The 15,829-nt window shown below is 41.1% G+C and overlaps 1 protein-coding gene across 1 annotated transcript in view; it reads right to left on the bottom strand.

Moving 5' to 3' along the window:
- Positions 1–11,931, bottom strand: part of SWAP70 (switching B cell complex subunit SWAP70) — a 158,309-nt gene extending 146,378 nt beyond the window's left edge. Inside the window, exon 1 of the mRNA XM_044929502.2 lies at positions 11,875–11,931. Coding sequence (XP_044785437.1) covers positions 11,875–11,916 — 42 coding nt within the window. The 5' untranslated portion in view covers positions 11,917–11,931. The remainder of the gene's footprint in view (positions 1–11,874) is intronic.
- Between the last annotated feature and the right edge of the window lie 3,898 nt (positions 11,932–15,829).

The following is a 15,829-nucleotide window of genomic DNA, read 5'->3' as shown; positions in this document are numbered from 1 at the left end:
TATGTAAGTTTTTGAGACAAAGGGTTTTATATCAGAAGATATACTGACAGTGGCCACAATCAGATCTGCATATACAAAGTGAGTCATCATGACCCCTTATAAGATGAAGATGGAAAACATTCTCCTAAGGAGCTCTGGGTAATGCAGATGCAAGGAGAAGGAGAAGGCCCAAACAGATGGAGAGAACTTTTATGTTTAAATTTTCCTTACCTTGCCATAAAATATGAATTTTATTTCATCACCTGAAATACCCTGTAATCAGTGGGCACAATCTAGAAGCAAAAAGCAGAAATGCTGAGCAACTGTGCCTGACGTTGGCAGATCTGGGAGTGGTGTCCAGCCCTCAGCCACAAGGCCGCTGATAGCATCTTTGTGACTGCCGTCACCCCACAGCTTCCTGAGAGGAAGCTTCTGGTTCCATGAGAAGTTTCATAAGCCAATGCCAGGATTTACATTCTCAGAACCAGGACAAATTACAGTCTCTTTAGCTGGTAAAATCAGCTCTTGGGGGTTATTATGAGGAACAAATAAAATTAACAGCTGTGAAAGCGTGGCATGGTCACTAAAGCCTGTCCAAATGGGACCGACAATGGTGATAAACAGGGAGGAGGAGAATAATGGAGTTCTGATGCCAGCAAGAACAAAATCCTCTGAGGCCTTAGGGTTGGGTGGCTTGCTCAAGGTGCAGAAGCAGCAAAATCTGATCTTTTAACTGTAAGAACTAAAAGCCTTCTCTGGTATCACTAGCTGAAGCTTAGGCTGAATCCCGTGTTCCACAGAAAATCCTTATTTAATCATCTTTCACTGAGACCAAGACCAGATCTACTGCCCCATGGAATAGATCCATGTATGAAAACTCCATGTCAACCTGACCCATTAAGAATAGGGATGAGGGTAGAGTCGAGAGAAGCTTCACAGACATGGAGATTGGGTCTTTTTTTTTTTTTTTTTTAATTTTATTGACCTACAGTTGATTTACAGTATTGTGCCAATCTCTGCTATACAGCAAAGTGACTCAGTTATATACAATTCTTCTTTTACAGTCTTTTCCATTATGGTTTATCACAGAATATTGAACATAGTTCCCTGTGCTATACAGTAGAACCTTATTGTTTATCCATTCTAAATGTAGTAGCTTGCATCTGCCAACCCCGAACTCCCTGTGCACCCCTCTCCTTACCTGTATCCCCTCTCCCCTTTGGGAACCACAGGGCTGTTTTCTATCCTTCTCTGTTTTGTAGATAGGTTCATTTGTGCCATACATTTAGATTCCATATATAAGTGATATCATATGGTATTTGTCTTTCTGACTTACTTCACTTAGTATGATACTCACATCATACTATGTTGCAGTAAATGGCATTATTTCATTCTTTTTTAGGGCTGGGTAGTATTCTATTGTGTATATGTACCACATCTTTATCCAGTCATCTGTCAATGGACATGTAGGTTGTCTCCATGTTTTGGCTCCTGTGAATAGTGCTGCTATGAACATAGAGGTACACTCTTTAAATTATAGTTTTGTCTGGATATATTCCCAGGAGTGGGATCACTGGATCATAGGGAACTCTATTTTTGGTCTTCTGAGGAACTTCCATATGTCTTCCATAGTGGTTGCCCCAACGTACATTCCCACCAACAGAGTAGGAGGGTTCCTTTTTCTCCACACCCTCTCCAGCATTTGTTATTTACTTTTTTTTTTTTTTTAATGATGGCCATTCTGACTGGTGTGAAGTGGTACCTCATTATAGTTCTGATTTTCTTTTCTCTAATAATTAGTGATGTTGAGCAGTTTTTCATGTGTCTACTGCCCATCTGTATGTCTTCTTTGGAGAAATGTCTATTAAGGTCTTCTGTCCATTTTTCCATGGGTTGTTTGGTTTTCTGTTGTTGAGTTGTATGAGCTGTTTGTATATTTTGGAGATGAAGCCCTTGTCAAATGTGGAGACTGAGTCTTAAGAATTAGTGAAAGTTCATAGATAGCTAGAGAAGAGGAGGTAGGGCATTCCAGAAAGAGCTCCATGTGCAAAAGTAGAAAAGCAAAAAAAAAAAAAAAAAAGGATGGTGCTTTGGCTATATGATATCATGATTTATAACAAATATACATTTAATCTTGTCCCATTCTGGCACGTGGAGAAGGAAATGGCAACCCACTCCAGTGGACAACCCACTCCAGAGAATCCCGTGGACAGCGGAGCCTGGTGGGCTGCTGTCCGTGGGGTCGCGGAGAGTCGGACACAACTGAAGTGACTTAGCATGCATGCATGCATTGGAGAAGGAAATGGCAACCCATTCCATTATTCTTGCCTGGAGAATCCCAGGGACAGAGGAGTTTGGTGGGCTGCCATCCAAGGGGTCACACAGAGTCGAACACAACTGAATCGACTTAGCAGCAGCAGCCGCATTCTAGCACAAGCTCCTAAAACCCTTAGAAATTCCTAAGCATTGACAGCCATAACAGTGTCTTTTGTTATGTTAATGAGGTAACTTTTATAAAGAACCTAAGGATATGGGCTCCCTGCCAGAGGAACCAACCATTTAATTGGAGAGTTGGAACTTGGAGTCCCACCCCTTTTGACCTCTAGGGACAGGAATGGGGTTAGAGGTTGAGCTCAATCACCAATGGCCAATGGTTTAATCAATTGTTCCTATGTAATGGAACTTCCATAAAAATTCAAAGGATACAGGATTTGGAGAGTTTCTTGGTTGGTAAACCAGAATGCATCCATATTCCAGCTCCCAAACTCCACGGAAACAGAAACTCCTGTTTTCAGAAAACTCACCCTATGTATCTCTTCATTTGATTGTTCATTCATAACCTTTAATACCTTTTGCGATAAACTGGTAATCTAATAAGTAAACTGGTTTCCTGACTTCTGTGAGTCATTCTAGCAAATCAATCAAATCCCCAAGGGGTCGTGGGAACCTCTGAGTTAGAGCCAGTGGGTCAGAAGCACAGGTAACAACTTGTACTTGGAATTGGCATCTGAAGCGAAGAGTCGTGGGACTGAGCCTTTAACCTGTCTCCAGGTTAGCTATCTCCAGGTAGAGAGTGTTGGAATTGACATCAGCTAGTGTTGGAGGATTGCTTGGTGCAGGGAAAACATTCATACATCAAAATTGAAATCAGCATCTTGAAGAGATATCTACACTCTCATGTTCATGGCAGAATTATTCACAGCAGCCAAGATAGGGAAACAACCTAAATGTCCATTGATGGGGAATGGGTAAAGAATACAGCACATATATACACACACACACACATATACAATGAAATATTATTCAACCTTTACAAAGAAGGAAATCTTGACATTTGCAACAATACAGGAGAACCTGGAGGACATCGTGACAACTGAAATAAGGCAGACACAGAAAGCCAAATACTGCACGATCTCATTTGTATGTGAATCTAATATTGTCAAATTCATAGACGATAGGAGTAGAATGATAGTTGCCAGGGGCTGCAGGGAGGGAGAAGGAGGGAAATGTTGGTCAAAAGCACAAAGTTTCAGTTTTGCAAGATGAATAAGTTCTGGAGATCTGATGTACAGCAATGGGAATAGAATTAACAATACTGTAGTATATACTTAAAATCTGCTAAGAGGGTAGATCTTAATTGTTCTTACCACCACAAAAATGGTAACTGGTGATTATGTGAAGTGATGGATATGTCAGTTAGTTTGACTATAGCCATTAAAATTCATAATGTATGCATATATCAAAACATCAAGTCATATACCTTAAACATATACTACTTTTTTAATATTTATTTGTCTGTGCTGGGCCTTCATTGTGGCACACCAGATCTTTAGTTGTGACTCTGAAGATCTTTAGTTTTGGCATGTGAACTCTTCACTGTGGCATGTGGGATCTAGTTCCATGACCAGAGATAGAACCCAGCCCCCTCCATTGGAAGCAATGAGTCTTACTTAGCCACTGGACCACCAGGGAAGTCCATAAATATATACTATTTTTACTTATCAATTATACCTCAATAAAGATGAAGGGAAAAACAGCAGTGTAAAAAAAGAGTCTTACATTCTTCATTCTCTTCCTTTCTTCCTCCATGTCTTCCTTCCTTCCTTTCACAAATAAGCACTGAGCATCTTCTCTGAATCAGGTATTGTGCCAGGCACTGGGAATCTGACACAGAACATGCAGGTGGTGGGCCCTTCCCCTCATGGACTTAGAGTTGGGTGGATGTCCTGTCCTTTCTTCTGATGACTTCAGGAGGCCATGCCATGTGCGTGCTGCTGAGCACCACTCTAGGATTGTTCACTGGGTCCTCAAAATAGCTTCCTGCTCCTTCTCATATTTTCAGTCTTTCCCCATCTCTTCCATCATCTAACCTGTGATACCTTGGTAGAATCATCTGAAGACTTTACTTTCCAGAAACAAAGGACTGAGACAGTAGAGTCAGCTTTCTTTATGATATTTGACTGATGCACCATCTTGTAACATATTATCAGACTCCCTTTTAAGCTGGTTATTATGTGACCATCAGGTTAAGCGTATTTTCCTGTTCCTAGTACAGCTTCTGCCTTTCACATAATTCTTTGGCTTACTTTTGTTCACTATATACATTCTTCCCTCATTACACTGAGAGAAATAAATACTTATACTTTATACTGTTGGGGAAGTGGAAATTTCCACCTTCAGTTCAGTTCAGTCACTCAGTCGTGTCCGACTCTTTGCGACTCCATGGACTGCAGCACACCAGGCTTCCCTGTTCACTATCAACTCCTGGAGCCTGCTCAAACTCGTGTCCATCGAGTCAGTGATGCCATCCAACCATCTCATCCTCTGTCGTCCCCTTCTCTTCCCACCTTCAATCTTTCCCAGCATCAGGGTCTTTTCCAGTGAGTCAGTTCTTCGCATCAGTTCAGTTCAGTCACTCAGTCACGTCCAACTCTTTGTGACCCCATGGACTGCAGCACGCCAGGCCTCCCTGTCCATCACCAACTCCCGGAGCTTACTCAAACTCATGTCCATTGAGTCGGTGATGCCATCCAACCATCTCATCCTCTGTCTTCCCCTTCTCCTCGCACCTTCAATCTTTCCCAGCATCAGGGTCTTTTCTAATGAGTCCATTCTTCCCATTAGGTGGCCAAAGTATTGGAGTTTCAGCTTCAATATCAGTCCTTCCAATGAATATTCAGGACTGATCTCCTTTATGGTGGACTGGTTGGATCTCCCTGCAATCCAAGGGACTCAAGAGTCTTTTCCAACACCACAGTTCAAAAGCATCAATTCTTCGGCACTCAGCTTTCTTTATAGTCCAACTCTCACAGCCATACATGACTACTAGAAAAACCATAGCTTTGTATAGATGGACCTTTGTTGGCACAGTAACATCTCTGCTTTTTACTATGCTGTCTAAGTTGGTCATGACTTTTCTTCCAAGGAGCAAGCATCTTTTAATTTCATGGCTGCAGTCACCATCTGCAGTGATTTTGGAACCCAAAAAAATAAAGTCTGTCACTGTTTCCCCATCTATTTGCCATGAAGTGATGGAAGCAGATGCCATGATTTTAGTTTTTTGAATGTTGAAGTTTTAAGTCAGCTTTTTCACTCTCCTCTTTCACTTGCATCAAAAGGCTCCTCAGTTCTTCTTTGCTTTCTGCCATAAGGGTGGTGTCATCTGCATATCTGAGGTTATTGATATTTCTCCTGGAAACTGATATTTCCACCTTATCCCTCTTGAATTCCTGTAGGACTAATAATAAAATTGACATAAAATAGATTAACAGGCAAAATGAAACAAATTTTAATTCATGCACATGGAGATGCCATAGAAATGGGACCTAAGAATTGGCCAACGCAGGCAACTTTTATACTTTTTAGATAAAAACAAAATAATAAATTTGTGAAGAAGTGACAAGACAAAGAATTTTTGGTTTTGGATGCTCAGTTAGTGAAGAATCTAAACAGAGTTTGGGCTTGGGGTAGTAAATTAAAGAAGTAACAAGGTTTGTTTAGGATTTGTTTGTTCAGGATTCTTGGCCTGAATTCCTTCTCTCTAGGGATAGGGTCTCCTTCTGCCTCCAGATGCAGGGAGGGCACCTTTCACATGAGAGATCTATTTCTTGCTTTCAGGGAGAATGAGGGGAGGTCAAAGTGTACCTCTTATGTTGGCCATTTCTTAAGTAACTTTATTCAAAATAACCTATATGTTATGAGGCACATTTTGGGGTGGCCTGCCCTAAGCCCCAGAACTACAGAAAATGTACCTACCAGAAGAAACAAAGCAGCCAAAAATATTAACACCTACTTTGAAAATTAATAAGAATTTAAATGTATTTTATTATATTTAACCTCCTTTGGCATTATAATTACCTTTTTATATGCTTCTTTAAAACTTTCACTTTGAATCATGAACTTTAGAAATGTTATAATTAACTATAATTATTATTCTTTTTTGATGCTCAAAGAGACAACATGGCCATTGAGAGCCCTGTTATATTGGCTTCAATGTCCAGTCAGTACTATTTCAAGTGTTTTTGGAAGCATCATTTTCTCAGATATTATGAGCCCTCCCTGGTTTTTCCCTGTTCCAAGACATGGAATTAACTAAGCTTTCAGAAGTCTTGGGAACTTCCCTGGTGGTTCAGAGGCTAAGACTCCATGTTCCCAATGCAAGCAGCCCAAGTTAAAAACCCTGGTCAAGGAACCCGATCTCACATGCCACAGCTAAGACCTGGAGCACCAACTAAATAAATATATATGTATATTTTTTAAAGGAGCATAGTAGAATCCAAAATCTGGATATTGGGTGTGCAAATCAATTTGGTAGTAAGTAAAGTTGTTTACAGGTGACAAACTTGAAAAGTATTTTTCTTCCTGAGTCCCCATCAATTTGCATTAAATCTTTCCACTTTTATCCAACTCCTACTTATTCTAATATATGAATATAATTATTTAATATATGTTCTACTTCCTTAATTTTTAACCCCTCACCAAATCTATGATTATAATTTCTTCTCTTTTATAATCTTTATTTGAATCATCTATCACCACTCAGAAGTCTCTTCACGGATGCAAATTTGTTTGCATTCTTTTTTTGATCCAAAATAAATTTAGGGCTCAACTGTAAGAAAGATTTTCTTAGCTGTTAACATCTATACCTTGGTTATTTAGAAATGACATGTGCTCTGCTTCAATTTTGATCCTTTTTGGGGAATAATGTAGGTATAAATATGAAACAAATGAACAGCTTAGTGTTGTGATCAAATAAAATGTGGTAACAAAGCAAATCTGATCCATATTTCATGAGTTGTTATTGTGATAATAAGATAATTAACCATGTATGGAAAAGTTTGCATAAATGTTGGTAAGTATACACTTGAAGATTGTATGTCAAAGGTTAGATGGTAGGAGAGCTAAGGGAAGATTGGACGTATGAGAGAGATCAGGAAGCTATTCTGAGGACCCTAAACAGTTCTTGAGTGGTACTCAGCAGCATCCACATGTCGTGGCCTTTTCAAGTCATCAGCAGAAAGGACAGGACATCTACCCAGCGCTAAGTCCATGAGGGGAATGGCTTACCCACATGTTCTGTGCTGTATTTCAAGTGACTGCCATAATACCTGACACAGAGAAGATGCTCAATGCTTATTCATGAAAGGAAGGCATGAAGGAAGAAAAGAAGGGAGAGAATGCTTATATTTCCAGTCATTCCAAACAACTGTGTAAATATATAACAAAGGCAGCACAACTAATTATATAATACAAGCATACCTCAGAGATACTGAGGGTTAAATTCACTTCCAGCTATCACAATAAATCATATACTGCAATAAAGCAAATATGCAATAAAGGAGAGTCTATGAGTTTATGAGTGACTATGCAATAAAGCAAATCACATGAATTCGTTGGTTTTCCTAGTGTATAGAAAAGTTATGTTCACTCTATACTGTAGTCTATTTGTGCAACAGCATTGCCAAGAAAAACCACTGTACCTACTTTAGTTACAAAATACTTTATTGCTAAAAACTGCTGTCACCTGAGACTGCCGTGAGTCATAATCTTCATGCAATAGTAAACAGTAAATAATATAAAAAATCAGTGTTCACATATCATCATAAAAATATAATAATAGTGGAAAAGTCTAAAATATTGTGAATTGATAGACTTGTTCAATGTAAGGTCGCCACAAACCTTCAGTTTATAAAAAGCACAGTATCTGTGAAGTGCAATAAGTAAAGTACAATAAAATGAGGCATACCTGCACTAACTAAGCAAAGCTACATAATTTCAGGAAATCCCCCTATGAAAGGGCTGTATGTGTGCTAAGTCACTTCAGTTGTGTCTGACTCTTTGTAACCCTATGCACTATAGCCCACCAGGCTCCTCTGTCTATGTTGCCATGCCCTCCTCTAGGGGATCTTTGCAACCCAGGAATCAAACCCACATCCCTTACATCTCACAAGAGGATTGGCAGGCGGATTCTTTACCACTAGTGCCACGTGGGAAGCACATGAAACAGACATGACAAATGCCACTGATGGAGCACGTAAAGTGTTTAATGATTAAAGGGTCCCAGCCTCCACATAGTCTATGGTTTCATTTGAACGAAGTGTCCAAAATAGGCAAATCCATAGAGACAGAAAATGCCATCTCTGCTGGTTGCCTGGGGCTTGGAAGAGGAGGGAAATGGGGAGTGACTCCTAATGAATTTGCCATTGCCATGATGAAAATGCTCTAAAATTGATTGTGTGATGGTAGCACAACTCTGTGAATACACTAAAAGCTACCGAATTGTATACTTTAAATGGTGAATGATATGGTACGTAAATCTTATCTCAGTAAAGCTGTTACAATAAAAGAGAGGAGGGCAGACTCATGCACACTAGCTCAAGTTTAGAAGATGTCACCAAATCCTCCGCTCCAGCCAAGAATCAATTATACGTAACCCCAAGAGTTCCCTGCTAGTCCAGTGGTTAAGATTCCACACTGCACTTCCAATGCAGGGGGCCCAGATTTGATCCCTGGTCAGGGAACTGGATCCCACATGCCTCAACTAAAGGTCCTGCACGTTGCAATGAAGATCGAAGATCGCATGTGCCACACTAAGACCTGGCACTGCCAAATAAATGAACTTTTTTAATTTTAAATAACCCCAACCTACATAAATAACCTACAACCCTGGCCAGTATGAAATAGTATTATTTTAATTGGAGGTCTAATAAAATCACTGTAACCTAAAAAAGTATCTAAATAAATATGATTTCCATGAATAAGTATAGAAGTAATGAAAAAAAAATTAAATCCATAGTTTTAACAATTCAGACCTAAACGTGGTTATAGCCTTTGTGAGTACTTTGTTTTCATGTTTCTGTCTGCTATTTGGTATGTTGGGATGTTTCAAATGTTTGAGGAATTAGTCTTACTGGGTTTGTGTTTATTATTTGGATTGTTTAAGGGAATTTAAGTAAGTGATGTGGTGATCATTAGGATGGATTTCTCAACAGTCCTTCCACTCTGGGATAATTAGTAAAAGCCAACTGGCCATCCCATTCTCCTCAGCAGTGACTGGTTTAGGAACAGACATGTGACACAGCTCTAGCCAAAGAGATGGGAGTTAAAGTCCACAGAGAGCTTCTGGGAGTTTTCCACAGTTACAAAAAAAGGGAAGGAGAGTCTTGCTCTGTCTGACTTGTTGTGTCTTGGATATGACAATGTCATTGCAGCTGCCACAATGCTGCAAGCCCGTGGGTGGTGCCAGCACATGGAGGAGGGCAGAACCAAGAGGATCGCGACGAAGTGGGCTGCAGCCCAGGCGCACTGTGCCCACAGCCCACCCCACTTCAGGGCTTTCTGTTATTTCCAGCCAAAACAAATTTTACAATAGGATTTAAATGTAAAATTGTATGTTGAGAAACTTGAAAAATGTATTAGTTTTGTCAGTTGATTAGGCATATAAATTTGATAAACTGAGCATCAGTTAGACTGGAAGTTGTAGAAAATGCTTCTCTGCACAGAAAGAAATCCCCTGGACTCTGAAGAACCTATAAATAATGTGGCAAGGCAAATTGCAAAGAGAGCTTCATGCCCTTGATTCTCATATGAGGACCTACTGGTAACATGACACGTACCTGTGATGTTTATTATAAACTCAGGGAAGGAATCCCAAACAACTGATTTCTGCTGGTATCTGTAGGAATCATAAACACTGGTTTCTGGTGTAGGGCAAGAAGTTTGAGAGCCCAAAGGAACAGATCACTAGTAGTTATGCTCTTTTATCAACAACCAAAGGGGACTTCACAGACCAGAAGTCCCCAGTTCAAATGCCTTCAGGGCCCAGGCAGGGTCCATACATGAAGGAAAATGAGTGGAAATGAAGCAGTAGGGAATGGTGCTCCCATCTACAGGCAGCATTGCTACTCAAACCCAGGTGATGCTATGGTGAGGAAATGCAGCTTTATTGTTGCCAAATCTTCCCTTTTTCAAGAAAAGCCAAAAAACTGGATCATGTGAATCATATGAAGTTTTAGATTAGGGCAACCAATTCAATTTTTTAAATATTTATTTGTCTGTGTTGAGTCTTACTTGTGGCATGCAGGATCTTCATTGCATCATTTGGAATCTTCTCGATGTGGCACGTGGATTCTCTAGTTGTGCTTCTCAGGCTTGGTAGTTGTGGCATGCAGCATGTGGGATCTTAGTTCCCCAACCAGGAATCGAACCCACATCCCCTGCATTGCAGGGTGGATTCTTTATCATGGGGCCACCAGGGAAATCTCCAACCAATTCAGTTTTAAAAACAAAACACTGGGGCCAAATAGAATACATCTACAGGCTATCTGTGGTGCATAGAGCATCAGTTTGCAACCTCAGCTGGTAAATTTACAGCACGTCCATAGGATGGATATATGTGGAAGTGTGCAAACATTTCCTTCTCACAGGAGCTGCTCATATACTGAGATTTGGGGCCACATAGCTGAAAAGATGTAATTCGTAATAATAGCCCAGCAAGGATGAGCTGCAAAATGCACATGCACAGTTGAACAAAATAATCTGTTGTGTGTGGCTGGTCAGTGTCATCTGCTTAAATATCAAACACGAAGACAAAATTTTCATTTCAATCCTTGCCAGAGCCAAATTGGGTATTTATGATTAGTTACCAACATGATCAGTCCTACTAAATTCCTTTATTGTGTTCCCAGATTTTATAAATCAGGATCAGTCATTCACTTGCAACCGAAAAATTAAAAGAGAGAGTGAAAGACTTTGACCACTGGCCCAGATGGCACATGAGTCTCAAGAGAGTCTTGTCACACGTCTCTGGAGCTTCCAGCATAGCCCAGCACAGTCCCTGGTCTGCAGGGGTCACACAACAAGCATCCCCTGGTTTCTTTAAGAGTAAATCCAAGGCCTGTGAATGCCTCTGACTCATAGAAAACTCTGCTCATTTTCATGAGTCTATTTGTGTGTCATTTTTTAAAAACTGTGATATGACACATGGCAGTTAGGAGGAACTTAGGCTAGATATTAAGAACAATTTCCGGACCGACAGACGGTGCAATATTAGAGCAGGTTACAAATGAGGAAGTGGAGGCTCCAACTACGCAGGAAGTTTCCCCAGTGTAAACGCCTGATTCTGTTGGTCAGATGCTATCACTGGTGAGATGCAGGTGATGCTGTGCAGTGTGTCCCTGCCAGTCTGCGCTTCCCTTTTAGTAAGAGCTGCCAAGGGTCAACCAAGGGTCAACCTGCTCACTATCCTAGGTCTTTAACTTATCAAATCCTCATAGAAACCCAGTAAGATAAATTATCCCCATTTCACAGATGAGGAAATTAAGACTTCAGAGAAATGAAATATCGTGCTCAAGTTCATCCTGTTAAATAAATGGCAGAACCAGGATTAGAACCCACCTCTGTGTAGCTTCCAGGTCTAGGCCATTTCTCTCTGGCCATGCTGCTACAGGTCCCTTGGGCAGAACACCTGTGGCTACCTGTGGGAAGGAGAGACCAATCAGCAGGTTCGAGCAAGGAGAGCATTACGCAAAATAGTCATGAGAACACTGCTGAGGCTCTGCTGAGGCCAAAGAGGAAGCCAGTGTCAGGAAAAGAGAGAAAATGCCAACTGGGGAAGTGACAGAGACATGAAAGGGTGGTAAGGTCAAGGGATATCCTTCCAGAAATGAATCTGTAGTGACTTGGAGAGTCCAGGAAGTGAAGACAGTGAAGAAGGAGTTCCTTTCAAGCAACACCTGGCCTGTGAGCTCAAGCTTGCCGAGCAACAGACTGGGAGCTACTGACTCACCAGCTTAGATTTTCCTTTGGTGACATCTAACCTACTAACAGTGCCCACGGACAATTTTCATTCCCACTCCCCTACCAACCAGCAACTTTCTTTGATATAGAGGAGCTACAACACTATTTGCAACAATGATTCTACAATTTAGTCAAGTGCTTATGTCCATATTCAATATACATGTAATCATGTCAATTTCCTTCTCTAATAAACTGTCCCTGTTGTTTCTGCCCTGATAGGGCCCAAGTTCTTGGATTAGCATTATTGCTACAATAGTAGAGAGGCCAGCTTGAAAATTAGTGGGTCCCTACAGCCTCCATATGTTAAGCCATATCAAAAGATTCAAGGGATTAGATCTAATAGACAGAGGGCCTGAAGAACTATGGATGGAGGTTCATAACATTGTACAGGAGTCAGTGACCAAAACCATCCCCAAGAAAAAGAAATGCAAAAAGGCAAAAAGATTGTCTGAGGAGGCTTACAAATAGCTGAGAAAAGAAGAGAAGCAAAAGGCAAAGGAGAAAAGTAGACATGCTCATCTGACATGCAGTGTTTCAAAGAATAGCAAGGAGAGATAAGAAAGTCGTCCTAAGTGAACAATGAAAAGAAACAGAGAAAAACAATAGAATGGGAAAGACTAGAGATCTCTTCAATAAAACTAGAGATACCAAGGGAATATTTCATGCAAAATGGGCACAATAAAGGACAGAAACAGTATGAACCTAACAGAAGCAAAAGATATCCAGAAGAGGTGGCAAGAATACACAGAAGAACTGTACAAAAAATATCTTCATGACCCAGATAACCACAATGGTGTGATCACTCATCTAGAGCCAGACATCTTGGAGTGCAAAGTCAAGTGGGCCTTAGGAAGCATCACTACAAACAAAGCTAGTGGAGGTGATGGAATCCCAGCTGAGCTATTTCAAATCCTAAAAGATGATGCTGTGAAAGTGTGGCACTCAATATGCCAGCAGATTTGGAAAACTCAGCAGTGGCCACAGGACTGGAAAAGGTCAGTTTTCATTCCAGTCCCAAAGAAAGGCAAGGCCAAAGAATGTTCAACTGCTACTGCTAAGTCACTTCAGTCGTGTCCGAATCTGTGTGACCCCATAGACGGCAGCCCACCAGGCTCCCCCATCCCTGGGATTCTCCAGGCAAGAACACTGGAGTGGGTTGCCATTTCCTTCTCCAATGCATGAAAGTGAAAAGTGAAAGTGAAGTCGCTCAGTTATGTCTGACCCTCAGCAGTCCCATGAACTGAAGTCTACCAGGCTCCTCCGTCCATGGGATTTTCCAGGCAGGAGTACTGGAGTGGGGTGCCATTGCCTTCTCCAAAGAATGTTCAAACTACCACACAATTGCACTCATTCCACATTCTAACAAAGTAATGCTCAAAATTCTACAAAGTAGGCTTCAACAGTACATGAATCAAGAACTCCCAGATGTTCAAGCTGGATTTATAAAAGGCAGGGGAACAAGAAATCAAATTGCCAACATCTGTTGGATCATATAAAAAGCAAGAGAATTCCAGAAAAACATCTACTTCTGCTTCATTGACTATGCTAAAGCCTTTGACTATGTAGATCACAACAAACTGTGGAAAATTCTTAAAGAGATAGGAATACCAGACCACCTGACCTGCCTCCCGAGAAATCTGTATACAGGTTAAGAAGCAACAGTTAGAACTGGACATGGAACAGTGGACTGGTTCCAAATTGGGAAAAGAGTATGTCAAGGCTGTATATTGTCACCCTGCTTATTTAACTTATATGCAGAGTACATCATGAGAAATGGCAGCCTGGATAAAGAACAAGCTGGAATCAAGATTGCTGGGAGAAATATCAATAACCTTAGATATGCAGATGATACCACCCTAATGGCAGAAAGCAAAGAGGAACTAAAGAGCTTCTTGATGAAGGTGAAAGAGTAGAGTGAAAGAGCTGGCTTAAAACTCAACATTCAAAAACTAAGATCATGGCATCTAGTCCCCTCACTTCATGACAAATAGATGGGGAAACAATGGAAACAGTGACAGACTTAATAAAAGATACTTGCTTCTTGGAAGAAAAGCTATGACAAATACAGACACGGTATTAAAAAACAGATACATTACTTTGTCAACAAAGGTCTGTCTAATCAAAGCTATGGTTTTTCCAGCAGTCACGTATGGATGTGAGAGCTGGACCATAAAGAAGGCAGAGCACCAAAGAATTGATGCTTTTGAACTGTGGGGTTGGAGAAGACTCTTAAGAGTCCCTTGGACTGCAAGGAGATCCAACTAGTCAGTCCTAAAGGAAATCAATCCTGAATATTCATTGGAAGGACTGATGCTGAAGCTGAAGTTCCAATACTTTGGTGACCTGATGCGAACTCCAACTCATTAAAAAAGACCGTGATGCTGGGAAAGATTAAAAGCACGAGGAGAAGTGGACAACAGAGGATGAGATGGTTGGATGGCATCACCAACTCGATGGACATGAGTTTGAGCAAGCTCCGGGAGATGGTGAAGGACAGCACACCAGGTGTGCTGGAGTCCATGGGGTCACAAAGAGTCGTCCACAACTGAGTGACTAAACAACAATAAGCCATATCACCTTTCCTGCTTAACAACTGTGACTGAAGAATTGGTATTTTTATTGCAAAATCAGTCAAAAAACGAGGTCCAGGCCAACTTTGGAGCAGGGGTCCCCTGTAAACTATTTTAAGAGGTGATGTTGAGGACTTCCTTGGTGGTCCAGTGGCTTAAGATTCCATGTTCCCAATGTAGGAGGCCTGGGTTCCGATCCCTGATCAAGGAACTAGACCCCACATGTCACAACTATGAGTTCGCATAGCACAACTAAAAGTTCCTGTGTGCTGCAACTAAGACCCGGTGCAGTCAAATAAATAAATAAAATTACCAAAAAACACACACAAAAATATGTGATTTGAGGGATTTCCCTGATGGCCCAGTGGTTAAAGAATCCGCCCTGAAATGCAGGGGACGTGGGTTCAATCCTTGGTTGGGGAACTAAGATCCTACATACCATGGAGCAGCCAAGTCCGCCAGCCACAACTACTGAGCTTGTGCACTCTGCACCCATGTGCTGTAACTAGAGTCTGTGCTCTGCAACGAAAGATTGTGCATGACGCAGTGAAGATCCCACTACAACTAAGATCCAATGCAGCCAAATAAAGAAACATAAAAAAAATTTTAGAAGGTGTGTTTTGGATCCTTCATCCCCTCTCTTGAGAGTTCATTTCCTAAACTCCAGTATGGCCCCAGTAGCTCCAGTCTCTATGTTCAGACAGGAAATCCAAGGATTACAATGAAGACAATCTCAGAGACACAGAAGAGATTCACTGGGCTGGCCGTCCAGCTGCTCAAGTAGATCTGATATCCAGTTCCTTTAATTAAACTCAAAAATTCCTGGACGCGCAGGTCTCAAGAAGCAGGAGGGAGCCCCAAACCTGTCCTGCTGATCAGTGCCTTTGGAAAATTCTTTCATTCAGTCTGTACTTTCCTGAAGCCCATTCCCCCCTAATTGTGAGGGCAGGAAGAGAAAAATAATCCAGAAATCAAATAAGTAA

This window comes from Bubalus bubalis, chromosome 16, assembly GCF_019923935.1.
Source record: "Bubalus bubalis isolate 160015118507 breed Murrah chromosome 16, NDDB_SH_1, whole genome shotgun sequence".
Classification (NCBI taxonomy): domain Eukaryota; kingdom Metazoa; phylum Chordata; class Mammalia; order Artiodactyla; family Bovidae; genus Bubalus; species Bubalus bubalis.
This window is presented reverse-complemented; position numbering and strand designations above follow the sequence as displayed.